The following is a 24,600-nucleotide window of genomic DNA, read 5'->3' as shown; positions in this document are numbered from 1 at the left end:
TTTTTCGTCAAAAATAACACTCAAAATTGCCTTCGTACCTCACGAATATGGTTGTACGATGTAGGCTTCGGTGTTTGTCTTGTAGTCCCATTTCTATAGCGAGGGGAACCGCTTCAGCGTAAACAATCTTGCGGTTTTATCAATTCGGCTAATTAACGTGCGTGCGTGATAATTCACGGTTGCAGCTCCCCAGATGGGTATACGCGGTAGCTTCTAGAACGTGCCTCTTGAACCCCATGACATCAGACACATACACGCAGAATCACATGCTTTCTTCTCTCTGCCTCCTGCCAATACCATCAGAGAGGGCTCCCGGGTGGCTTGATAAGATAATTCCATTCCGGCTAGCCATCTCATCCTCTTCAAAAGGCGGCCGGGATTATGCAGATAAAGTTTTTGCATCGAACCACACTGGGATCATAGATTCTGTTTACTTCATCTACAATGATTAGAAGAAATTATGTTCAGCAAATGTTTCGCAAAGCAACGCGTGTTCATGGTCGCGTAACAAATAACGATTGGAACACGGATTGGCAAGAAGCTGGAAAGAAGTCGCACATTCGTAGAGGAGAAATCCGATGCAATGATTGAGAAACGAGGCATCGTTCGTAACACACAATCGCCACGGCCAGTGGCTCTCTCACTCATCATCCGGCTGGACCAGGTCATGCATGAGCTACTTACGGTATAGTACGACAGCAATCCGGCGTTTTCATCCAGAACGAACCACCGATACTGCCAACCTTTCATGACGTTCGTCCATTTGGACAGGGTGCCCTCCAGCATCGCCATCGTAGCGGGAGGATGACGAGAAATCTGCGTTTAGCAAACGGTGGAAGCTTATGGGAATGTAACAAAAAATAATAACCACACACACGCACACACGCAAATTTTTCAGCACTCGCGCTGGAAGGAAATCCTTTTCCGCGGCTGTACGCAACGACACACTGTACACATGCAACGAGTGGCGATGTTTTCCTTTGCCCGTATTTGATCCCGTTCGCGAAATGTCGGTGGAAAACAAGTTGTAAAATCACGAGAAAGTATTCGATACGCGAAAACGATTTCCACAAGCAAAACAACCGATGCAAAATTGTATCATCTTTGACAGTTGTCTGTGACAGTGTCGTAAGCTTTGTCAGTTGTAATTTTGGACAAAACGGCCCAGCGGAAGGACCATAGTTCATTATGGTTATTTATAATCCCATAGTTTGAAACAAATGGTGAGGAAAGTATGGTACAGAAATGAACAATTTTCAATAATGAGTCTTTTCTTACGTGAAAACAAATAGTTGAACAGATTCTTTCTATCTGGTTTATATGTAAAATAAATATTTTGTTGAAAAAGTCTAAACTTTTTTAAATTATAAACGTCTCGTAGCCCATAGTTGAAAAAGAGGGAGACAAAACAAAATTTTACATAATAAAAAGAGAAAGAGAGTATGGAAAGAGAGAACGAGAAGCAAGAGCGGCGTAACAACATAAGGCGAAATTTCGCCCTACAGCATGTGGTGTGAGTTATGGTATAGTCGGAATACATAATTTATGCTTGAGCGCGGGAAACTATTATGGTATGTTGTGGTTGCATGAAACAAATTCATATCGGACATATGAACACAGTAATTTAATTTTATTTTTCATTTCAAAATGTATCGTTCCATCATCCAAATTAGACAGTAAAATTAATCAATTCAATCGATGGGATGGTCAAATTGGGTGACGAAAGTCCAACCGGTGGAGTTACGTCGAACTGGATAAGGAACACCAGGTACATTGCAAGCGCTGAAAGAATCTATACATTTACACACAAAAATAGAACAATTGGTTGGTAAATTTTGAGAAAAATTTCTACAACTATTCATATAGCACTGACCGAACCAACGAGATTCCAGTCGAAATGAAACAAACCGCAAGAAAACGACATGTCGCGCATTTTCACTTGAAGAGATAGAGTCGAAAGCTGAAACATTAAGTAAATTAAACTTGTTGTGATGTAGAAGCTGCTACTATATACATAAATAGACAACCAACAATGTGTACCTTCTCGATAACATCGACCGAAAAATGGTTCTGATGTTTCCGAATGATCTGATGAACAATGTCTCCGGTCAACCGTCCACTGTTCTGTGCCGCCGTGGTAGCAGTAATAACTACCAAAATTCCCGCAATGTAAAAAGCAATCCAAGCCCCATTTGCCATCGCCATAATTCGAAATGCCCATGATCCAGAATTGAATGCTCTGGAAAGTTTGATGTAACGCGGTAAAGTAAAGGGCTTAAAGCAATCCAAACTACGGATACTAACTTGTAGAACGTGAAGAGACCAAACACGAGAAACACAAACATGGCACCGAAATGAAGCATTAGCGGTAACGAGGATATGCGATTGACCAGCCTGATTGCGTCGCACAGATGATAGTGCAGTACAGATAAACGATTGATGGTTTTCACTATCGTATCCATGCTAGAATGTTGATCGATCTTGAACTGTGTAACGTACCTGCATAAAGAAAAAGTGCGTGAATTAAAGGGACATTGAGAAACAAAAAAACCATCCTCTTTCTTTTTCTTACGTGGTATATACAGTGCTAGTGGACAGTTTGTTAAAACCGGCCGAAGCAGGACCTACTGCTGTCACCTTTGATGGACCATTCGTTTTAATGTTTCCAGCATTAGTTTCAAAATCCTTCCTAGGTCCTCTACCGTAAATAGTGAAAATTTCATCATACGCAATCGTTGGCGTTTTACTCTTTCGATTCTGATCAAGCAGAACCGTATCGCTGCTGTTAGCATCGGTCAAAAGCAATTGCTTAAGTAATCGATTCACTATCATAAACAGTCGGCGTATATGCACCGTAAAATAAGTGTATTCGTTTAACAGCGCCAGCAACGAGATGTTCATCATGTAGTAAGACACGTACAGGTAGGTTGTAGTAATGTTTAACGTCTGATCGATGAGATAATAGTAACCGGACAATACCAGCATAAGGTAAAGCATCTCAGCAGAAATTATTAACGTAATGAACCTGATGAGAAATTATTAAGTGATTCATAAAAATGGCACAAAAAAAAGAGAAAACAAAAAGCGGGAAAACTGCCTTCTTACGTTTGCACCACACGGATTGGATATCTCACGTGAAACTCCTGTTCGACCACCTTCGTAACGTTGTCCAGCAGCTCCATGTAATCCCATTTCCGTTTGTACTGTACCACATTGATCGTACTAATGAGCACTCCTTTTAGTGGGCACAATGTATCGTAAGTCTCAATTAGCACCGTGTTTCTTGCACAAGCAAAATAAAGGCTGCTCACCAAGATTCAATCCGTTCAGCAGATGCGTTTGCAGACCGTAGCGCAAAATGTCCGACTCGAATGGTTTCATGTAGTAGTCCCACAGCTTGGCGTTAACATTAACCAGTATGCAAAAGCAAAACATGACGTACAGTACCAACAGGTAGGCAATATCTAGCACCGTTACACCGGGAGATGTACGTAGAAATGACTGGGGCCACAGACCGGCCACCTTAGACATGTAGTAGATCGGTTTCATTATTTTACAGAAGGTGCTGTCGGTGGGTTTCGTATTATCGTTATTCATCTTAACGCTTGTGTTTTAATATGCTTTGTGGCAAGCACAATAGTGCAGTAGTCTATTTAGAACACCAAACAAGTAGTTTCTCGCTTGCACAACGTTTACTATTAACTGTTTCGGATGAAATGATACAATACAACGCCCGTTTCATCTTCGATCACACCGACACCGACGGTGGGATCAATTAGTATGATTAGGTTTTTTTTTGAGGTGATAAAAATCAAACAGTACTACACTTTATTGATTATTCATCTAATCAGAATCGATCTGGTCGTATTTCCAAACTCATAACGACAAAAAAAACAACCTAAACTCATGTCTACACCATCACTAGAAAAGACAAAAATAAGTGGGGTTATGGTACTGCTTTCCTTAATAATAGTAACAAAAAAAAAATAAAACAAACGAAATAAACGCACCCGACGACGGGTGCCGTTGGGATGGTGAAAATTTAGACGTTATGCCCACAAAACGCAAACCAAATGATGAATGGGAAAACTTAACATACAAAAGGAACCCTGCTACATGGTCGAGGAAGCAAGGCACGGAAGGTGTGTGATGGAATCGATAGATTAATTGCACTTAATCACACGCAAACTAACGCACTAAGGGTACGGTACTACTGCTGACCGTTGCTTGGTGATGCTAGATCTAGAAGACGGACGCAAATAGCAGCGAGTAGAGCGCCTTGCCGATGTAGTAAATGAGTCCACCGTAGATTAATGTCTTACATATCTTGTCGACCCACCACATGCTGTAATGATGGAAGAACATCAGTCCAAGTACATAGAAGAGGAACATAAATGAAACGGTAAGTTAAGTAAGATCCAGGAACTGATGTTGAACGGTCTTCCAATATACTTACACACGCATGTGACGTCTAGCAGCGGGGATAGTATCGTCCATTTCCTTCAGAATATACCATCGAGCGGCTCGTATACAGTTCTCGAAGTATTCCTGAATCTCAACACCTTCAAGGAAAGGAAATAAGATGTTAGTGTCTTTGGAGCTTTTTGTACTGCAAAAGCGCTTCCACAGATACATACCTCCAGCGTCTATTTTGAATTTGACCTTTTCCTCTTCGTTGATAATCGTCCGCAGATATAGTACAGTGGCATTGTCAAAGTCCCATTGATTGTTGGCGTAATATTCGAACACTTCAAAACCCTTGGCGATACGCTGATGTATCCTCCACAGTCTGGAAAGCAAAGAGATCCTTATAGTAGAGAACCCCCGTACCACAATAAGCAATCATTTACTTACATTGGCTTATATCCGAAGCAGTAAAGTAGACAATCGATCACGAATGCCGGTATCCAGTGGAAGAAGAAGGCCGACAGATTATGTTCCCATCGGGTACGCTTCATTGAACCGCCCGGATACCAGAGGACACCATTGAGCGGAATCTTGTTTGAGACGATCCACTTTCCACGCTCGATGATACCTTCCCAGGACACCTTAATCTCTGCCGAACTGACCAGATGATAGATGTTGCGCTTGTGATCCCTGGTAGCGAGAAGACTCGTAAGAAAAGTGTCCAGAAGTTCTCACCACATATTCGACTTACTTGTTACCGACGTAGTTCCAGGTGCAAACACACATAGCACTGACAGCGAAATCAACCGGCAGATAGTCACCGTACCCGTCCGAGTTGCAGTACATCGACCGGATAACGCCCTTGCCGGCACCAATCAGCAAACCTACCGGCCCGTTAATGTTGTCCGTCCAGCCGGGAATGGGTTCGCGCCAGGTGGGAATAACGATCGAGGGGCGGAAAATTACCGCCGGGATCTCATCCATCGACTCCACTACGAGAGCTTCCGCTAGCGCTTTGGTATAGGCGTATGTGTTGGGACAGTCACCCAGAATTCTAAGTAAATAAAGCATAACACCACCAAGACAATCAATTGAAGAAGTACTAACTTTTTGCGTATAACGTTTGATACTCACTTTTTGGTCATACCATCTACCACACCTTCCTCAAGCCATTCGACCGCCTTGATCACTTTGTGTGGATCGGCCGGTGGTGCATATGGCTTTTCCAGCAGTAGCTTCTCATTAAGATGACAGTACGAGGTGGAAACGTAGCCAAACATCTGCAAGGGAAATGATCACTGTAGCCAACAACTTCATACCACATCGCGCCACTTCACCAGCTACTTACATCTAACTTTTTGCACTGTTTCGCCAGGTCGATCATAAATTTAGTGCCGCGTGTATTGAGCATGACCGCCTTCTTGAGCGTTTCATCGAAGCGAATCGTGGCCGCACAGTGATAGATAATAGAAATATTTTCCGTAATCAGCTTACGATCCTCGGGCGAAATGGCCAGTTCCGGTTCCGTGACGTCGCCACCGATCACGGTACATTGACTTATCAACGTATCTAGACCGCGCATTCCCTTGACGGTCTCGAACAGCTAGCCGAAGAATAGGGAAAGAAATGATCGATAAGAATTTAATTGGTGAGGTGTATATGGAAGGGTAAGAATAGTACATATCGTTAAAGATTCAAGTTAAGCGAAAGGAAAATAAATAAAGGCCAAGGAATTTGAGTTTTGTCTACTGATGATTAGTACTCTTTTATTGCACGATTGTAAATGTATACACACCTATTGATGCCTATAAAATCCTGTGGCAATAAAACTGACCACGTACAAAGCAAGTGAAGAGTCAGTAATGAACTTTTGTATGATCTTCCATTAGCCGACTTTGTACTTTGTGTACCGCTTAGACAATGATTGGGAACCACCAAGAATGATGGTTGAGTTTATGACCTCTAGCTCTCAATTATTCGATGTTATTGTGTTGTGGTCTATAATTAGCCAATAACTTGGCAATTTTTATCTTGGCATACATGAAAGAACTGTAATTTTTTGTTTCAGAATTAGAATTGCAAATGAAATGGATTATTTCTAATCGGTTTACCGATATGAAACGTTTACTAATAAAACACGGTTCAATGAAAAATTGAACCTTACATTACGCCATTTCTCCTCATTTCCAATCTTCGTAACCATTTCCCAACGTGCATGACCGCTTGAGTCGGGAAGCGAAAGTTGGCTGCGAAATATTGAACGTCCACTACGTGCCACGAAGTGAGGCTATAATTATGCGTAATTGAGAACGATCGATTTCGCTTACGTAGCGCTTGATACGGACACTGATGGGTGTCGAGCAGTAGCAAACTTGACGACGATATGCTCTCGATATTGGGTTTGGTGACCGGTTCTTTGGACGGAAAACATCGCGAAAACTAGTGTCTGGTATGTTGGGTCAATCATCCAATGAGTGCAAAACTGACCTACTGCTTCAAGCGGCACACGATCGCTTTACGTTCTGATTGGAAGGGAAAGAATTCAAAACATAACCGTCACTCGCAAATAGTAATACTCCAGCCAAGTGGACCATTCGGCTAAGAGCTCTGCAAGCTCCGGCCGGCAAACGGAACCTGCCAATGCAAAGCAGTGTTGGATCCGTTGGACGACGTGCTAATGATCGTGCGTGCATTGCTTCATCAAGCGGTTGAGAGAGTGGGCAACATTGCAACTCCCGCCACCGTTGTACAAGATGATGATGGATTGATTGCCCAACCTCAAGGTTGGCCTTTTATGTGCGCGAGCGTCATGAAGTCCGCGGACCTGTTTGTTGCCCTGTTATGAGTGTCTCGAGTGGCTCCAACCCTACCTCTGGCTCGATGGAGCTAAGAGTGAGAGTGAAGCCAGAGCTAACGGACTTTGACGTTTGGCCTCCGTTGCGCTTACGTTTCGCGGTACAACTGTTTGGATGCTGAGTGTCCACCATTATGCTCTCTCGCATAACGGCTATTGGTAGTACATGGGACGTACAGTAGGTCATACGGATGGATACAACACCACCAGTGTACATGGTTTGGTTGTTCATCCTTGTCCTCGTTAGTTTTGTTTCGTTGAAGGCAATGGTTGATTTTTCTGGTCTAAGATGCGCTCGATGGCGCCATCTAGCGGTCGCGACCACCAGTGCTACTTACCGGATTGGCAAAGATGTCCTCCAAGCGTTGGCGCGGTGATTTGCCCTTCTTTGCTCTGACTAGAAGATAGATCTGGCCAATCTCCGGACAGCATCTGTAAAGGCAATGGGGGCAATCGATTAGCACGTGCGTCCCAATCACATCACTATGACACATTGCCTGCACAACGCAGGTCACCGTTGGTCAATAATGAAGAACTGGAATTTCCCTGTTTTTTTTTAGCTCGTTCGCCCTCTCCATTCCGTTGACGTTTACTTACCGGAGTAATTTTTCAATCAGCGCTTTACCGAGGAAGCCTGTCCCGCCCGTGATCAGCACGTGGCGATCTTTGAACATTGGCGCGATACGGTCGCGTCCGCCATTCATATCGACGTCCATCGTGGGTTTGTTATGCGATCGATAAGTAGTGAATCGGCTGCTGGTAGTTTATTCTAGTGGAGATTTTTTCAAATGGAAACGATGGATAGGAAATAAAAATGCATGAATAAACGTGAGTTCTTAAAATCGTATCGTTGCTTAATCGTTGCAAACGATCGTAACGATCAGGTGTTACAATCAGAAATGGGAATTACGGGAGCTGCGATGAAAGAGCGAAGTTAATGTATTCCTCGTCAGGGAGATCAATTTATTATTATTTACAGACGCTGATTGCATAATAAGATAATAACACACGGAATGATCATACTCGTTAGGTGACAGTTTGTTGCGATGATCATCAGCAAACAAGCGTCATGAATGTTTAAACTTTGAGTTATCGAGAAACGTGTACATCGAAAGCCGCCGTGTTTAGTAGTATGGATTTCTTTTATCTTTCAAGTCAATACTATCAACTTGAAGGGAAGAGTTGGGTTAAGAAAATATACGAGATAATAGTAAAGCTAGATGAAGTTGATCTTAAAAATAGACACAAACACTCTTCTCCCTGTTTTCCCAATGCAACCCATCATCATCAGTGAAACATTGCAACTCAATTGACGAACGTTCCATACATAGAATGTCCCCTGTGGCGGTGCATTTCATTTTCAGCGTACAGTATTTTCCCATAAAAGATGATTGTAGGGCAAACAAACAGTGGTGGAAAACCGGTGACATGACGTATTCACCGTTTTGCCGTCTCGCCATTAGGTAATTATCTAACAAGATCAAGGAAAGATCGCGACGCATCTTGCATGGAATGGAGCACCGGTGTGCGTCGAAGTTCTCATTTATGGAGAATTCGACTTTGTTTTTCCCGCATTTCAGCACAGGGTCTTCTAGTTGGTGCATGAAACAGTTACTGGCAAAAACAGCTATATTCGATCTAGATGTATGTTCGTCTATCACTTTCATGTTGATTCGCGTGGATAGCGGTACATACCGTATCTAACCTTGACGACATTCACTACAATGGTCTCATTTTTTTATTTTCTTTTAACGATTTATTAAAATGCCAACCGGGCTGCTCCGGTTGAGATCAGTGACATAGTGGCTGGCCTTCGCCATCTGCCCTCACACGATATCTAACGGTTGATTGCGGACTATTTCCATGTCTGATTCCGACTCGCGACTGAGACCGCAGTAGACCAGGGTAATGAAGTAAATAAAAATTTACACATAACCCTAAGAAACCTAAGACACCTGAGGCGAGAAAAACTGACCCTAACCGTGGTTCGAACCTTTTTTTTAAACTGTTGTTAGTGTTTGATTTTTTTGTTTCAAGATTTCGATAAAATGACCTTCACTGTATGTGTAGGGGCTAGTTTATGTGCGGTGGTTTTTGTAGGCAGGTCGGTCAAGGTATAAACTGGTAGGAGTGTTTTCAATTTCGATAGCGGTATTAGTTTGTTAATGGGACTATTATTTAAAAAAGTGTAGTATATTTTTCACCATAAGTTTCACGTTGACGCTTGTAACGAGCTGTCGTCTTAATGAGCTCCAGTTCGTTGTCTTAGGACATTAGTTAAAGTTGAGTCTAAACAAGTATTAGTAATCTTCGACTTTGGACAAGTCGTTGAAGACTTATAGAGAAAAACTATATTCAAGTATCTCTTATTAGGATAATAGGAGAAACAGTGCAAGCAGTAGTCTAGAATCGCAGCTTTCCAGAAATCCTTGAAGAAATTTCAACTTGACTATTTCAACCGAATGTGTGAGGATGAAAGCGAAATAAATTGCATCAAACTCCATATTGCATGGACATTTACATTTTGTGTTAAATACAATTGTTTGGTTGTTTAGGTAACGCAACATAACGCATGATTCGTTTTTTCGGCAAGATCACGCGCTGTTGAACAACCGGTATGTTAATAACGTGTGAGTTAAATAAACACACCCGCCCCATGGATCATCCCCTGCACGTAATGGTAGTTTGATATCCTAATCGTAAGATAGCTAAAACCCGCGTGCCATAACAACTTTCATATTCGTCTGTCGCTTTCGGCTGCCTTGAAGGATCGTTTCATTATCACACATCCGAATATTATCACCAAGCAATGGCAAGGTTTGCAAGGTTTTATTCCAATTCCCTTTCCAACCGAATTAGTAAGACGCAACTGGAAAGTGAACCGATTCCTCAAACATTAACGATAGGTTGGCAACATTTAACGTTGGCCTACTTCTTTGGTTTGTACTGTTTCCGTAGGCTAATTTTGTATCCAGTAGTCAAGAAGATCCTACAGAGGTAGATCACACGAAGGTCGCACGGATAGTGCTTGTTTGGCAAACAGAATCAACAGGTGGAAAATTAATTATTCCTGATGGGTTACCGCAGTGTCCACGAAACATTGAATATTATCTCATTAAACAAAGGTGCGTACCGTGGTGCGATCGTCTGCATGGTGCGTCTGTAAAAGCCTCTGACGTAAGCGATGCCAAATTGGTACTCTCGAACGAGTCGGAAGACTTCATCACCTACTGTAACCAAAATCGAAGAGTAGCAAATTAAAAAAAAAACATATAGCGCAAAAAAAAGGAAGCTTCAAAATTGGACTCTCTTTTGGAAATCGAGGCTCTTTTGATCACAGACCACTACCGACAGCTTCCTTCGATCGTCACGGAAATCGACCCGTCTGATAGTTAAAACACCATCTGGAAAGATGACGCGTAGCATAAAATGCGTACCAGACGCTGGGCAACGCTTGCCAAACTTTGCCACCAAACCACCAAACCGTCAAGGTCAATGTCGGACGGGTGAACGTTGAGCGTGGCTGGATTTTCGTTAGTCACACTCCCGATACGCTGAAGGTTAGCTGCCAGACAAAAAGTGGAGCAATGGCTCCGGTGAATGATCAGCTGAAGGTGATGCAAAACGCTGGGCGTTGGCAAGCGAAACTGTCGGAACTTCTAATTAATCACTTCGAATGAGCTTTATTTAAATTTCTCATTTTAATTTGACGCATCGAATATGTTTGTCCAAAAGTGACGGGTGGAAAACGAGCGATGAAGAAACGATGAAGGAGTTTGGATTTATTTTCATTGCATTGTTTGAAGGCAATGAAGGCATCAATCAATCTATAAATGGAAACATGGGAAATGATAATAAAGTAATATAACACTCAATTGATTGTTAACTACGTGAAGTGCATAATAAAAAAAAGATCGTACGAGACTTAATAAACACATAGTTGATATTCCTAAACTGGATATTTTTAAATGGAATTAACACAATCTTGAAAACTGAAGACATTTTTTGGTAGAAAACCAATAGTATGTGAAGGTTTTTGAAGCTAAGTGTTTTCAACAAATCTTTATCTTTAACCTTCACCTAGTGATGTCTGCATGTGTATTTCATTAACATATTCTCTCAGCCCACCCTAGAAGGTCGTTGACACATCCTGCGGTAAATGCAGTGTTTTAAATAAAAAAAACCCCAAAAAATAAAATAAAAAAACCAAAACATCGGATTTGTCACTATCTCGGGTGGCACCTTACCTTGACAGTGACAAACGTCTTTGTTTTTTTTTTCGAATGAACGCATCTGCCCTCTAGAAAGGAAGATAGTTCCCTAAAGGAAAAAAAATAAACGAACCGGTTAAAATGCTACACCCATCTTGATCGGTTCGGTCCACCAGAGTTTAACTTCCACCGTTTCGATAAAACTTGTTTTTTTGGGGGATGATTTGACTGTTCGAAACGCGCCAGGTATTCGTTAGACGAAGCATTAACCTTGTGGCGGAAGTTACAAAATCTTTCTTCATTGAATCAGTTCTTTTTTTATTTTTTTTGTTATGTGTATAAATCACCCATCATCGATGATGGTAGCCATCGGAGACGATAGAAAATACGGAAAAGACCCTCAGTGCACTGTTTGCAGCAAAGCGACAAAACGTGTGAGGAAGTATCTAGCCGGATACGATCGGTCAATCCGGTAGAGGTTAAAAAGATCGCAACTCATAAAATAAAATAAAAAAAAAACACTTTAGGTAAATGTAAGCTTAAAACAGTAACGTTTGTAAAGGAAACAAACAGCACGAAGCAAATGTTAGCTCAAGCAAAACAAACGAAATTAACTAAACATACTGTTGTTTGTGGAGAGTGGACAAGGTTAATCGAGAAACGAATTAACGTCACCCCGTGCTGGCCGAACACGCCATTTATAACAAAATCAGTCAACAAATTAGTGGTCGGATGCTAGACAAACCTTGTCACAAATGAAGAATTTGTGCTTTGGCGCATATCAAGATCTTTCCCCAACAAGGTTGATGGCGAAACATTTCCTTCAGGTGGAGGAGTTACAAAGAACTACAATCAACGTGGAAGCTACACGCAACGGAAGAACGTACTTTTCGCAAGAACTCCAGTTTCCATCGAAACAATGAAGATCCTACGCAAGACGCAACGCTGTAACGTTTTCCATGGCAACCACCACACGTGTGAGTGTGCCTAACGATTCGAACTCGGCACGAAAGTGAAGTTAGGAAAGAATTTACTAGCCCCGTTTTTGCTCGTGTGGTGTGGGAAGCAGAAGTATTCCAAATGTTTTGCAGGTGGTACGAGTTCTTCCTTTCCCTCTTGTAGAGGTTGTCTTGTTCGTGTTCTAGTGGTTCGTGGCATGCGCTAGCTGCAGACGAATTTCGCGGGCTTCAGTGCAACGATCGCGAATAGAAACCATTCGCAAGATCGCTTAAGTTTGTCTGTGTGTGTGTGTTTGTTTTGGTTCTTTACGTTCCCTCACCTAAAACTTCAACCCGTAACATAGTCACAGGCTCCGGAGTTGCGTACAAAATCCGGAAAACTGGTTATTCACACCAGAGCAACTACTTCTGAGAAGCTACCCGAAAGGTGCGAGATGGATTCATTACGATTTTTAGAGACTCTTTTTGCTCTGATCTGTTATTTTGTTGTAATCTGTGTACACTTGCAGGTTTTGCACTTGCCCTCCCTACGTTCGACACCTGATCTGTGTGTCGATGATGACATCGATGAGATTCATGCGACTACCCCAGGCTCTAATAGATTCCTCCTGCTACCGTTTTCTCCACAGCGCCACGATACATCTCACATAACCTTCACCGACGGTACCGACGAAAGTGAAGACTGTGCGTGTTGGTTTCTTTCGATGATGAGTATGCGCCGCTTGTTTGCAGATGGCGCAAGTTCTCATAGCACGATCTTTCATTTGCCATGTGCTGTTGACCTACCTACCCGAACCGCAGCCGTTGTATGCTGCGTGAGTTTTGTCCGATTTGCGCCTACCCGCGCAATCGATGTCGACAGTATAACTCCAGATTCACATTAACAACACTCTAACGAAATGATCAAGGACGCGCACACCTCTAGCCAGAGGTGATTAAGTGAGATTCGGTGCTTTGTGAGAATAAAGCGAATGGATGATTGATTTTTTTTAACGAAAGATGCTTTTGGGCAAACTTCACCACCTCAAGAGATCTACGCTGATCGTTGTTACCAGTAAAGAATTCTTGATCTTCGGGTAAGTAACTTTCACTAGCTATTAATAAACCACGAACACCAAGTACACCTTTTGCGGACGGCTTGCACGATGACTTACTTCTTGCGCAGCACCTCTCGACTGAATCCGTATAAGCAAAGCACTCGTAATACACCGTGTTAGAAGCGGAGAGCAAGATCGCCGAACCGTTCACCAGCTAATCTACCGATCGACTGACCCACCCGTACAAACGCGATCGAGCTTCAAAGCGACTTCTTGCACGTCGCGAACCGCCTTCTAAAGTTGCCCACCCTATCCCTACCACAATGATGCATGGGCTGCGCGGAAAGTATGCTGCACATAGACATGCTTACCGGCGCAATACCTTCCAAAAAGCCTCGAACGAAACATCAGACAGGGTTCGTCGCTTACACTCCCTTTCCGTTTCGCTTGCCGTTGCGCAGCAGATTAAGCAATGCGCACGTTGAGAGCACATGCGGGGAGGGCGAAGGGTGGGTGTTAGACGCCTTTGGAAAAGCTTCCCGTAGCTTCGTGAACGTGGTTTCACGCAGTTACTGTTGGACGACTCGAAAGCATTACTGTAGTTGTGACGTCTTAAGAAAATTCCACATATTCTCCCACCGAGGTTGATGTTTGCTTCTGGCAAAGCTTCTTTTCTTAACGGAACTTTGGAGGTGAGCTTTCGATGATCGCGCCCCTCAAAAAACCAACCGAGTAGGGGATGGTTTTCCAATGCGATTCTTTCATTGCGGTCGATCAACCATGCAGGTGTTTGGAGCGTTATGAGTGCTGTTTTGGGCAATGGTTAGCATAACACAAAACCTTGTAGGAGAGGAAAGAGTTTTAGAATTTCCGGACCTTTAGCTATTTCAAGGTTTTTGGGTAAATTGTTTCGATTGCATTCTGTAACGTTTGAAGGAAGTTGTGTTGCCAATTTTAACTGAATAACACATATTTAACTATATCGTGCATGAAAGGTTGTTTCTTGTGATTGATTTAGAAAAACCACTAATTTTAGTCTTAGTTCCATCCAAGCGTAACCTTAAATTATTGTGATTGGACTCTTTTTAGTATAATTTTGCATCAATCTAGCTTTCATATTTGTTTCATATTTCAGCTTTATTTGATGCTATTTTGTCTGGCTAGTACTAATACTAGTACTAGTGATATAATAATAGTGATTTTTTCCTGTTCGATTCTTGCAACACGGAAAGAAGATGATACAAGTTTACGAAATAAAACATCATCAACTCCTTTGCCAAAATGGACAAAGAATCGAGCATAAAAGACAGCAAAAAAAAACAGATAAAAATCAAGCCAAAATTCCAAGAAACCGGATAAGCTAGGCGAAGCGCCAGCATCAATATGAACTTCACGAACCCCACGCCAACACTCCTTTAAACCCGAATGACGTGTGACTCATCGTGTTCGCTGGGCAGAAAACGAATCGACCGATGCTGATTGAAAATCGATCTTCCTATCAGCAAAGCAGCTGAGCTGACTGCCTTCTGTTCGTTACGATGCTATAGAGCACCAAAATCGCAGCAAGATAAGAAATTTATCGCACTGTGTAGCCGGTCGAATCGCACTGAGCTGGTCTTTGGCGTGTTTTTTTTTTGGCGTCCTTTCCGTTTTGCGTTGTACTCGTATTCTGCTTATCGGCATTCCGTGTCTGTGCATGGGAAAGGCTTTTGTTGTTCGCACGTTTGTACGGGAGCATAGAAAAGGAACATAACCAGATATGGCTGCATAATTTGTTCGCCCATCAAACGCGTCTTGTATGCGGTACAATGTCGAGCAACGTTAATGATGCGTGCATGCTTTCCGACTTTCCTCGGTGCGAAGGTGTACAATTGTTTTTTTCGTATTTTCTTTTTTTTTTGCTATTCGTTTAAATATTTTTTGCAATACACTTTTTCACAAGTACTAAGTTTGTAGTTGATGTGGAAATATTTTTATTAAATACTATCATTACCAAGAAAATCGTTTACCATTTCTAATTCTAATCACATCATTATCCCACAAAACACGATCTGCTCCTTGATTTGTTCGGGGGTTTGTTTGTTTGGGTGGTTTGTTAAATGTTGAATTTTCGCATTGATAAACCCCGTTCCAAGACTACCGGTTTTAAGATTCCCGGTGTATATGTTTTTATTTGGTGCACATTTTCTTACACCTGATCTGTTTTTTGTAAACTAATTTGAAAAAATAATTCTACGCGAAGTAACCGTTCGTTCACTTTCGCCCTAAAGAATGTGAAGAACATCGCAATCCATCAAATTTGCAGTGTGGAGTATCAAAGTAAAAAAAATGGAATACTTTCAATTTGCCGATAATTTAAAAGTCGCATGTTTCTTGTTTGCTCGCGAATTCTCCTTCCGGTGGTAGTAACTAGTGTTGGGTCAAGTAGCTCTTTTGCAAGAGCGGAGCGCACCGCTCTCACTCTCTAAAGTGTGCGGTGCGCTTGCGGTAGCTCCACACGGAGCGCTGCACACAGGAGCGATTGTGCGATGCGCTCGCAGGAGCGAAGTTTCGCACCACAAGCAACGCGCACAATAAGATGACCGGAGCGATAGAAATACCTCTTTCGCTCTTGACCCACTAGCTAGAGCCTTATGAAATTTTCAATTTTTTATATTTTTTTTATTTAAAGCATTACTTGAGTGAAAAGAAACTTATTTGAACCAATTGGCATTAAAATAAATTAATTTATTTTTTTTTCAAAATTACTCAAAAAAAACGTAAGGGGTAAGCCTTATGAAATTTTCGAGTTGAAATTTTTTTTTAATTTTTTTTCTGATTTTTTATTCTTTTTTTAACTTAAAGCATTATTTGAGTGAAAAGAAACTTATTGCAACAACTTCGCATTAAAATAAAACAAATTTTTAAATTTTGCTAAATTGCTCAAAAAAATGGCAAGGGGTAAGCCTTATGAAATTTTCGAGTTGAAATTTTTATTTTTATTTTTTTGTTATTTTTTATACTTTTCTTCTTTTAAAGCATTATTTGAGTGAAAAGAAACTTATTGCAACAAATTCACATTCAAATATATCATTTTTTTACATTTTGCTACATTGCTCAAAAACAGGTAAGGCTATAGCCCGATGAAATATTCAAATGGGAGCGCATCGCACAATCGCTCCTGTGTGTAGTGCTCCGTACGGAGCTACCTCTTTTTCGCGTGGGCTGTGCGGGAGCGCGCACAATATGATGAGCGGAGCGATTGAGGTACCTCTTTCGCTCTTGACCCAACACTAGTGATAACGTCCATTGCATGTCCACCTTCCTCATATTGTTCTGCCGAAACGCAAACGAGAGCTACACTGTTCCCGTAAACCAAAAAAATAGGGGTTGAAGAAAAACAATAACAACAAATCCTTCCAACCAACGAGCCGGGTTTACATGCATAAATGATTGTGTAAGGAGCGTATCGTTAAAGCGAGTTGGAGCAGAAGAGGATTTTATCTTTTACACCAGCGCAATCAATCGCACCGATCGAACACGCTCTTCTATGGTTGTCCTTTTTCCCAAACTTTCAACTTTCACCCGCGTCCTGTTGTTGGTGCTGTCCGCTTCCAAAAAGGAGTGAATTCAGGAACCGATTTTTAGAGTGGAACTTTTGTATGCGGTTCGTTTCTGATAACGCTCCCCACCGTACGATCGAATTATTTTTGACCCTCTCTTTTTAAGGTAAGTGCGTTTTTGGTGTATATTTCGCCTTTTGGGACGACTTTTACTTCCCCTCACTTAGGGTGGAGCTGATGTTTTTTTTTCGTAGGATCCATTACTATCCTTTCGGTTTCCTTTCTATATACGAGAAAAAAGTTCACTAAAGATGTGGATTAATAATTTTGGTCCGCTTTACCAACTTTTTACGGACATTTACTTTTACCAAACTATAATTACATGATTATGGAGTTTGTTTTGATTTTAGCATAGAAATCTTTTTAGAACTCCCTTACAATCCCATTCTCTAAGTCAAACATGTCGATTGTATTTAATTTGTTCTCCGTTTTGTATCACACCACATCAACAACCTTTCCTTTTGGCATCTTTAAGATCGTATCCTTTCCAAACGAAAGTACACACACTAGAAGAGTGAAAGTACCCGGCAACGTTCTTTTTTTTGCCTTACTTTTTTGCAACCCTTTATCCCTTTATTTTTATATGGGAAAGCAAAGGGTTGCGAATAAAATTTCTATATTGACCCAATTTCTTCGACACACACACTGCACGCGTAAAAATCTTTTTAAAAGGAAACCCCTTGCAGCCTCATCAGCCTTTCGCTTGTCACTTTACCAGGTGTGACAGTTTTGTTTATTTATTGTCGGGAGTTTTGCGAAACCGAAATGCACAACTCAAACCACGGCAGGGAGCAATTGCAGCTCAGCGTGGAACCACTCGAAAAATGCAATCCGTTGCAACGCTTTTCTCCGGTTGTATTGCACGGTGCGTGCTAGGGGTGACTAAGGTTTGTCAACCGATATGTGATTGTTGATGGCAATTCATTTTTCAATTGACCGATTAGAAAACGGTAATCGATCGGGGTGGATTATGTTGTGTCAATTGTATTGCGGTTCAATTGTATTATGATTATTAATTTCTTTTGGATGGATCCTGCAACATTCGGAAAGGAAGTCGTCGACGCAGAAGCAGCCGAGACTAGTCTGTTCCGCGAAGTCGTTCTTCGCGTTCTTCGATGGGTTTTAAGAATATTTGGGAAACCCAAGAAAAGAGCTCCGAAAATGGTGGAGGGTTGTCTAATGTCGAGCAATTTCAACGACAGCTAAACATGGTACGGAGTTTTGCAGGCAGGATCATATTTTTGCAATTTCCTTCGTTTTTGAAGCATGTTACCAAAGCTGTGAAGTGTTGCTGCAGGTGTCTAAGACCTTAAATGAAATACGTAAATTCGTATTTAATATTATTTCCAAATTTTTAAAATCCTTTAAAGAAGATTCCAATGATTAAGGCATCAAGACACGAACCTTTCGTCAGGATACTGATGAAATCCTTCACGAATTCGATTACGTACGCGTTCTAGCACTCAGAATAGGACAGAAGTTCTCCACCCAAAAGCATCGGACCTCGGGAAATCACTCACCATCGCCCGAGTGAGTAGAAGCACCTTTTGAAAAAGGAAGACACTTTTTCGAGCGTATGCTAAAAGCAGGTTTGTGTGCGCAAGTATACTTTGCGCATCCATCACCGTCATCCATTTGCCATCCTTCTCGCACACATATGTGTGTGTGTGCCCTTTTCCCCTCACCGTTCCACCCTTGCGAGGATGAAGGAAACTTCTTGCACTCATTGCTTTCTACGCACTTCTTACCGGTTTTTCCTTGTGGTAGCCGCACCGTACGCGTCTTCGTTATCTCTTCGTACCACTCTTCGTTCCATATTCGCTTTCACTGCTCTTTACATCTTAGTTTGCTGCTTTCTTTCTCCTTCCTTCGTTTTCTTCGTGTACCTTTCGTGGAGTACACGGGAAACAGTGCGTTCCCCGTCCCGGCCCGTTCCCTTGCCACCGCTTTATGGGGTGTGCGCTTAAACGCACCCTCGGCTGGTATTTATCGAGTGGAGCTAAAACCTTTGCGAAAGAAGTCACCGTTTATGTTGGATTGATTGAGTTTTGATTGTTACTTAAATCATGCGGAGCACTTTTTTGACTGCATGATGAACGATGAGCATAAATTTATATCGGCATGATGGTTTTGTGGCAGTTTTTTTTTTTGTAACGGAAAATTTGCACCCTGATATGGAGTTGAAGCAAAACGAGCGGTCGTGAAATGTTACGGTCTCGAAACGGTTGGATTTTTCACCATCGTCGTTGGGTAAATTATCTTGTATTTTAAAGAGTTTTAGGTTTTTATTTTTTTTAGTATATTGATTTTTGTAACTTTTTTTATCACTGTTAAGTTTAATTTGCTTTTTTTATGTTTAGAAAATTATTTATTTTTTATTTTATTTCTTTCATTATAATTGAACAATTAAACACTATTTATTTATGCTTTAATAAACACTCTTAAATTACTTCCTTCAGCAATTTCATTCGCTGCATTTGATCGGGAATTCCTCGTCCCAATGACCTTTTCCGGGTTGATTCAATTCGGTTATCCTTGAGGGATTTGCACACACACTTTGGCGGGTTGGGGGACCGATTACAATCGTTACTTAAGGATTAAGCATCAATGCACGTGCTACGTGCAATGGAGAAAGCATTGCCCTCGAGGATACTTACCCATGGCAACCTTCAACTCCCGTATGGCAGCAACAATTCTTTATCTGGTTGGTGAGAAAAAAATGTGTGTGTGTGTAGGTTACGTCACATCATTGAGAGATAAATAGTGCACGTATTTGTTGTATAAAAAAATAGAAAGGGAAATTTGTCGTATTAACGTTATATAAATATAGTGTGAAGATTTGACGGCTGCGATTTGATGTAATAAATGTTAAATTACTTTTAATAGATGATTAAATTTCTATTATTTATGCCTTCATTTTATGAAACAAGAATTATTCTATCTCTTTCGTATCAATTCCAAAGGGACCGATTTTCATTGACAGCACTGCAGTATGTTGGTTGTAAACGAGGTACCAACGGTCATCGTAAAAGTTGCGATCAATTTAAAGATTACGAGTGTGCAGGTTCTTGCTGACGGAGGTAATATCGATGAAACTTTTTGGTCACATACTCCAGCACGAAAAATATAACCTCCACGAAGCTGATGAAGCTACAGCCAAGAAAAAGTGCTGCCCCACCACCAAGGGAAACTGCAAATTGGGGAAAACGGAAAACATAACTTTAGGTCCTTCGAAAGCACAGTAACATTAATGTCACAAAAAACATTTGAAGGAAGTAAGCAGAAGAGTTACATTATTAAACAAATGCAAAGCTTTATTAAGGCCAAAAAAGGGGTGCAATTAAAATTAATCGTATAATATGCAAAACAATTGTCACACACACTTACCGATTAAATTGCTGATGTCGAAAAGTACGTCACGCTTCATCCGCATTCGTGGGTAGATAATTTGTGTTTCCAACTTACTGTTTGCCTGCTCGAGTACCTACACAAGGCCAAAAAAGGGTGGATAAAGGGCAAATGTGTACGTTAGGGCTGAAAGAAAAGTTTCCTAACGACACACAAATTATACTACCGTTTTTTTCACCAACACCTGCTTGAAGGAGACGGACTCGCAGAGTGGCTGACAGGTGCAGTTCGTCTTGTACCACACCTTGAACTGTTTCGCCAAGCAGTACAGTCCCTCCGGTGAGCAAGAAGTTTTTCCTGCCGGGTGGGAAATGTGCGATTATTTGCTAGTTATTAGAACCGGGAAACGTACTACGTTTGCGAAACGTCCTACCAATATTGTAGAAGAATGGAACACAACCACACAAATGCAATGAGGCCTCGATACGGCAGCTTATGCGACACAAATTATTCGTGTAAACCTATGGATAAACAACACCAGCAAATAAAGGGATAAAATGTAGGGAAAGATATTTTGTTTCGCTGTTAACAAAACTTACACTAAAGTAGTGAAGCCGTTCGCTTGGTAGCCGACACTTACGTCTTCGGCGGGATAATTGTTTGAGAGCTTTCGAGGCAACTACTTGTTCGACGGAGAGCGACGAGCTGATTATGTCGTGCTGACCCAACACATAGTGAATGGAACTGTCCGCCGTCATAACGTCCTGTTCGATGTGAATGTACTGCAAGCGGTAGTGGAAGAAAAATGCAGTTGCTTTTTTAATGTAAAACAAAATCAAAATACGAATAATCTTGCAACTAACATTTGTTGATCACTCTGAATGTAACGTAGATATGGAAAAATCTAGTATAAAAATGAAAAAAAATTTCACGAGTTCGATTCGACCTTCAAAAATGTTTATTTTTGTTTGCACTATACGAAATGTCACAGATTGCTTCACATACATATTTGAACACAACACCTGCTATCAATTAGTGCATACCTTAACATTGCATGTAACAGCATGAAACATCGCAGAATGGACGGAATGTAGTTAGGCTTAGAAATAAAAATAGTGAAACGATAAAAACTGGATCCATGTCCAAAATATTGCAATGAATTGTCGTATAAAATTGAGGAAAAAAAACTACGAGAAGTTTAACAAAATTCCTTTTCAATCTTCATACTCATAGCTCAAACGAACATGTGAAAAACATGAAACCGACTAAAATAGATTTTCACACGCAATGAAAGAGCAAAAGAAAAAAAAGTTTTAATTGATCTTGCTTTTGAACTGCCTTTATACTATGTGCAGTCGTGGCCGAGCGGTTAAGGCGTCTGACTAGAAATCAGATTCCCTCTGGGAGCGTAGGTTCGAATCCTACCGACTGCGAGAGTTTTGAAGTTTTTGCATTAAACTTGATTTATGATCAATTATTTTCACTCATTCTTCTACTAAATCATGCAACAAATGAATAAACAACATAATGAATAAAAAGAAAGAACAAATAAATCTTGTTTACCAGTTGATTACACTCACCACATCATTTCTTATGGAATCCATATGACTCATCGCGACCATCGTACGACAAACGTCCAGTGTAAAACAATCCGCCGGGCGTACCTTTGTGTAATTTTCTTGCGATCTTCATAATGAAATGATGAAAAAAAAGATTATCTTTTTGATAAATATTTTACTTCGGAAGCGTAATAAATTTCCACCAAAACTTACCGTTCACTGTAGGGACTTTGAAAGGCGTAAAGCATTGTGGATGAGTAACAAACACCAACCTCCGTCAGGACGGGTGCAAACGTTTTCCACGGTGGCATCAATGGAGACTTTAATTCGCGTGCCAAATCAATTACCGGAACGGAGGCAAGCCTTGTATCGTTAACGAATGGCTCGAACGTCATCAAGTTGTCAAATCGTGCCCGATTAACGGTCAAAAGAAATTCTCGGAAATGTTCATATTCGGTATGATTTACGTCCACTTTCCAGTATCTTTTTTTTAAATAAAAACACACAACCGCATTATCATACATTAAAAATATTTCCCTTTTCTCCTTACCTTTGCAACAGTTGGGCCAATTTTTCCTCATTAACATGATCGGAACACACGGTAGCCGCCGGTGGACGAAACACCCAGCTGAGATAATCCGTCTCCACGTTTAGCACGGTAGCATTGTTTTGAAATCGTTCCCAGTGCATATTGCAGATGCTGACCGTGCACACAACCGAGAAGGCAAGCATTGCCAACCAGAAAGCTTTCTCTAACCAATGCTGGCTTCGGACCAAATGGGCCAACCCATGGATGGACGATTCGTTTGCGAAGGTGCGCAACAGATCCATGATGACGAACTAACCGACTGGCTGGTACGAAGATGGAACAAACGCTGCAATAAGAAGTTCTGAACAAACACGAGTGACACCATGAGAGATTTTACGGTAAAAAGAAAGGATTAAAGTTAAATTTTAACAAATAAGTATAGACAGTAATTAAGTATTTAAGGTGTATATTTATCAAAGTCAAACTCAAGAAAGAGTGAACCTAAAGATCGATGTTAAAAAAGAACAAAAACAAATGAAAATAGTTCCGAAAAGTCATGGAAAAAGAAAAACAAACAAATAATAATTAATTGTTTTAAAATGAAAAAAAAAAAAACAATTGTCCTTTTATAAAACAAAATATTTTTCCCTTTTAAAAACACTGCCCCACTATGTTTTGATTCGAGAATGGGAAAAAAAAATTGAGAAATGCATTAGTACAACATCGCTCTTCCGTGAGGTTACGGTTTGTTGCAGGCTAATCGAAAATGCATGCCACCGCTACTGGTACATAATTATGTGATCACACGACAATCATGACCATCCCCTACTAATCCCCTACTAATACGAAGGTAACTGCTTTCCGGTCTAAACACCCTTCCCTTGGTGGCATCCTTGATCGGGGTTCACCGGTTATGTTGCTGCAACTCGTTGAAATTGCAATGCATCGTGGAAAACTCATTTTCCACATTCCAATAATGTACTTTTACTATTACTCGATTTTCTTCGGTGTTGTAACGAAGTAATAGTTATTTAACATAAATTCTTAGATAACTAAAAACACAATTTAAATTTTAAATATGCATCGATTAAAAAAATGTATTAAAAGAATAGAAAAATATTATTGTCTCATTTAGTTAAGCTTTAAATCATGATAAAAACATACTAAACGAAGATTATGTGGACAGCATGATTTTTAACACACGTAAAACAATATACAAAAAAACACACGAAAAACATACGAAGCATACAATGCTATAAAAATCATAATAAGAACTAAACCGCTCCTTTAACCCATCACTCCCTCCAGTCTAGAGCATCACCGACAATGGTGATAGTTGTTAAAGCGACACCCAAGTTGTCATCATTATGCCGTTGCCCAGATAATGAACACTTAACACAGAAACCGCACGGAACCACACTTTCAACCAGCACTCAGTAGGACGCTTCGTGCGATTGTTAGGATGATGATGATGCTGTTGCTTCCCTGGCCGGTCTAAACATTAGTGCGAACCAACACACTCGAGCACTCGACCTGAGCTGTTCCAACCGCTTTTGATGCCCATCACCCCCTTTTCGTCGATCTTCTGCCTTACGGCAAGAGAAAAACTCCTTTGGAATCTCCAAATTCTGTACCCATACCATCCAATGTCTGTTAGTGTTTAGTTGTCACAAGGTCCTTGGTAATTTCCCTTGAAATAAAAAAAAGCTTAAGTATTTTAAGAGTAAAAGTCTAGTGATGGCCTACAGGGCTTTACCACACCGAACAACAAGAAAAAAAGGTTGAAGTCCTCGTTATTGAAGAACTTCCCCAACTAGACGCTACTTGTGTGGCCATATATCTTGGTCTTTTGTACACATGTTTACGCTTCAACACTGTCCCGACTACAATGCCCTCCATGTGTTCCGCAATAACGCACAAGCATAACTGGAAATCTTGGAGGAGGAAAGAAAAAGTCCCCAGGATGTCGACGGGATTAAGCCATCGGACAAAGGTCAGCGAAACGCTCAAAACCAGTTGTGTGTATATGCGTCTAAGATTATACTTCCCAACATCGGATCGTCTTACCGGAACCGGATAAATCACTTCCGTCGG

The 24,600-nt window shown here is 41.0% G+C and overlaps 5 protein-coding genes and 1 non-coding gene across 7 annotated transcripts in view; 1 reads left to right on the top strand and 5 right to left on the bottom strand.

The window, feature by feature from the left end:
* The window catches only part of LOC125772272 (oxysterol-binding protein-related protein 9), a 37,249-nt gene extending 36,141 nt beyond the window's left edge, over positions 1-1,108 (bottom strand). For both annotated transcript variants that reach the window (XM_049443807.1, XM_049443808.1), the window contains exon 1: positions 685-1,108. In XM_049443807.1, coding sequence (XP_049299764.1) covers positions 685-792 — 108 coding nt within the window. In that variant the 5' untranslated portion in view covers positions 793-1,108. The remainder of the gene's footprint in view (positions 1-684) is intronic.
* A 561-nt stretch (positions 1,109-1,669) lies between these two features.
* On the bottom strand, positions 1,670-3,693 carry LOC125772216 (uncharacterized). Its single transcript, XM_049443681.1, is given in 7 exon segments — positions 1,670-1,792; positions 1,874-1,960; positions 2,041-2,239; positions 2,305-2,630; positions 2,632-3,025; positions 3,106-3,235; positions 3,312-3,693. Coding segments are annotated over 7 exon segments (1,545 nt in total). The 5' UTR covers positions 3,598-3,693.
* A 90-nt stretch (positions 3,694-3,783) lies between these two features.
* On the bottom strand, positions 3,784-13,928 carry LOC125772300 (putative fatty acyl-CoA reductase CG5065). Its single transcript, XM_049443864.1, has 10 exons — positions 13,586-13,928; positions 7,859-8,030; positions 7,600-7,693; positions 5,756-6,010; positions 5,542-5,687; positions 5,159-5,461; positions 4,855-5,097; positions 4,638-4,789; positions 4,457-4,562; positions 3,784-4,345 (listed from the first exon to the last, which is right to left on the bottom strand). The coding sequence occupies exons 2-10, from the start codon at positions 7,975-7,977 to the stop codon at positions 4,243-4,245; spliced, it is 1,521 nt and encodes a 506-aa protein (XP_049299821.1). The 5' UTR covers positions 7,978-8,030; positions 13,586-13,928; the 3' UTR covers positions 3,784-4,242.
* Positions 13,929-20,398: 6,470 nt separating this feature from the next.
* LOC125772213 (sodium channel protein Nach-like) lies at positions 20,399-21,176 on the bottom strand. Its single transcript, XM_049443675.1, has 4 exons — positions 21,018-21,176; positions 20,852-20,939; positions 20,645-20,775; positions 20,399-20,554 (listed from the first exon to the last, which is right to left on the bottom strand). The coding sequence occupies exons 1-4, from the start codon at positions 21,174-21,176 to the stop codon at positions 20,444-20,446; spliced, it is 489 nt and encodes a 162-aa protein (XP_049299632.1). The 3' UTR covers positions 20,399-20,443.
* On the bottom strand, positions 21,012-23,133 carry LOC125772291 (pickpocket protein 19). The gene is made up of 3 exons (XM_049443841.1): positions 22,528-23,133; positions 22,191-22,460; positions 21,012-22,104 (listed from the first exon to the last, which is right to left on the bottom strand). Exons 1-3 carry the CDS (start codon positions 22,806-22,808, stop codon positions 21,978-21,980), a joined length of 678 nt encoding a protein of 225 aa, XP_049299798.1. The 5' UTR covers positions 22,809-23,133; the 3' UTR covers positions 21,012-21,977.
* On the top strand, positions 21,770-21,851 carry Trnas-aga (transfer RNA serine (anticodon AGA)). The gene has a single exon. It is a non-coding gene; the product is annotated as a tRNA-Ser (tRNA).
* Positions 23,134-24,600: the final 1,467 nt, after the last annotated feature.

Source organism: Anopheles funestus, chromosome 3RL, assembly GCF_943734845.2.
Source record: "Anopheles funestus chromosome 3RL, idAnoFuneDA-416_04, whole genome shotgun sequence".
NCBI classification, from domain to species: Eukaryota; Metazoa; Arthropoda; class Insecta; order Diptera; family Culicidae; genus Anopheles; species Anopheles funestus.
The sequence above is the reverse complement of the archived record's forward strand: the minus strand, read 5'-3'. Positions and strand labels throughout refer to the sequence as shown.

Excerpts from the sequence above, each read along its gene's own strand:
- LOC125772291 (XM_049443841.1), bottom strand. The coding sequence starts at position 22,808 with ATGGATCTGTTGCGCACCTTCGCAAACGAATCGTCCATCCATGGGTTG. Across the intron at positions 22,461-22,527 it reads TTGGCCCAACTGTTGCAAAG|ATACTGGAAAGTGGACGTAA; the intron begins GTAAGGAGAAAA and ends TTTAAAAAAAAG. Across the intron at positions 22,105-22,190 it reads CAAAGTCCCTACAGTGAACG|ATCGCAAGAAAATTACACAA; the intron begins GTAAGTTTTGGT and ends TTCATTATGAAG.
- LOC125772300 (XM_049443864.1), bottom strand. The coding sequence starts at position 7,977 with ATGGACGTCGATATGAATGGCGGACGCGACCGTATCGCGCCAATGTTC. Across the intron at positions 5,688-5,755 it reads AACAGTGCAAAAAGTTAGAT|ATGTTTGGCTACGTTTCCAC; the intron begins GTAAGTAGCTGG and ends TTTCCCTTGCAG. Across the intron at positions 4,346-4,456 it reads GCTAGACGTCACATGCGTGT|CATGTGGTGGGTCGACAAGA; the intron begins GTAAGTATATTG and ends CCATCATTACAG.
- LOC125772213 (XM_049443675.1), bottom strand. The coding sequence starts at position 21,176 with ATGACGGCGGACAGTTCCATTCACTATGTGTTGGGTCAGCACGACATA. Across the intron at positions 20,940-21,017 it reads AACGGCTTCACTACTTTAGT|GTTTACACGAATAATTTGTG; the intron begins GTAAGTTTTGTT and ends GTTTATCCATAG. Across the intron at positions 20,776-20,851 it reads TCCATTCTTCTACAATATTG|GAAAAACTTCTTGCTCACCG; the intron begins GTAGGACGTTTC and ends CCCACCCGGCAG.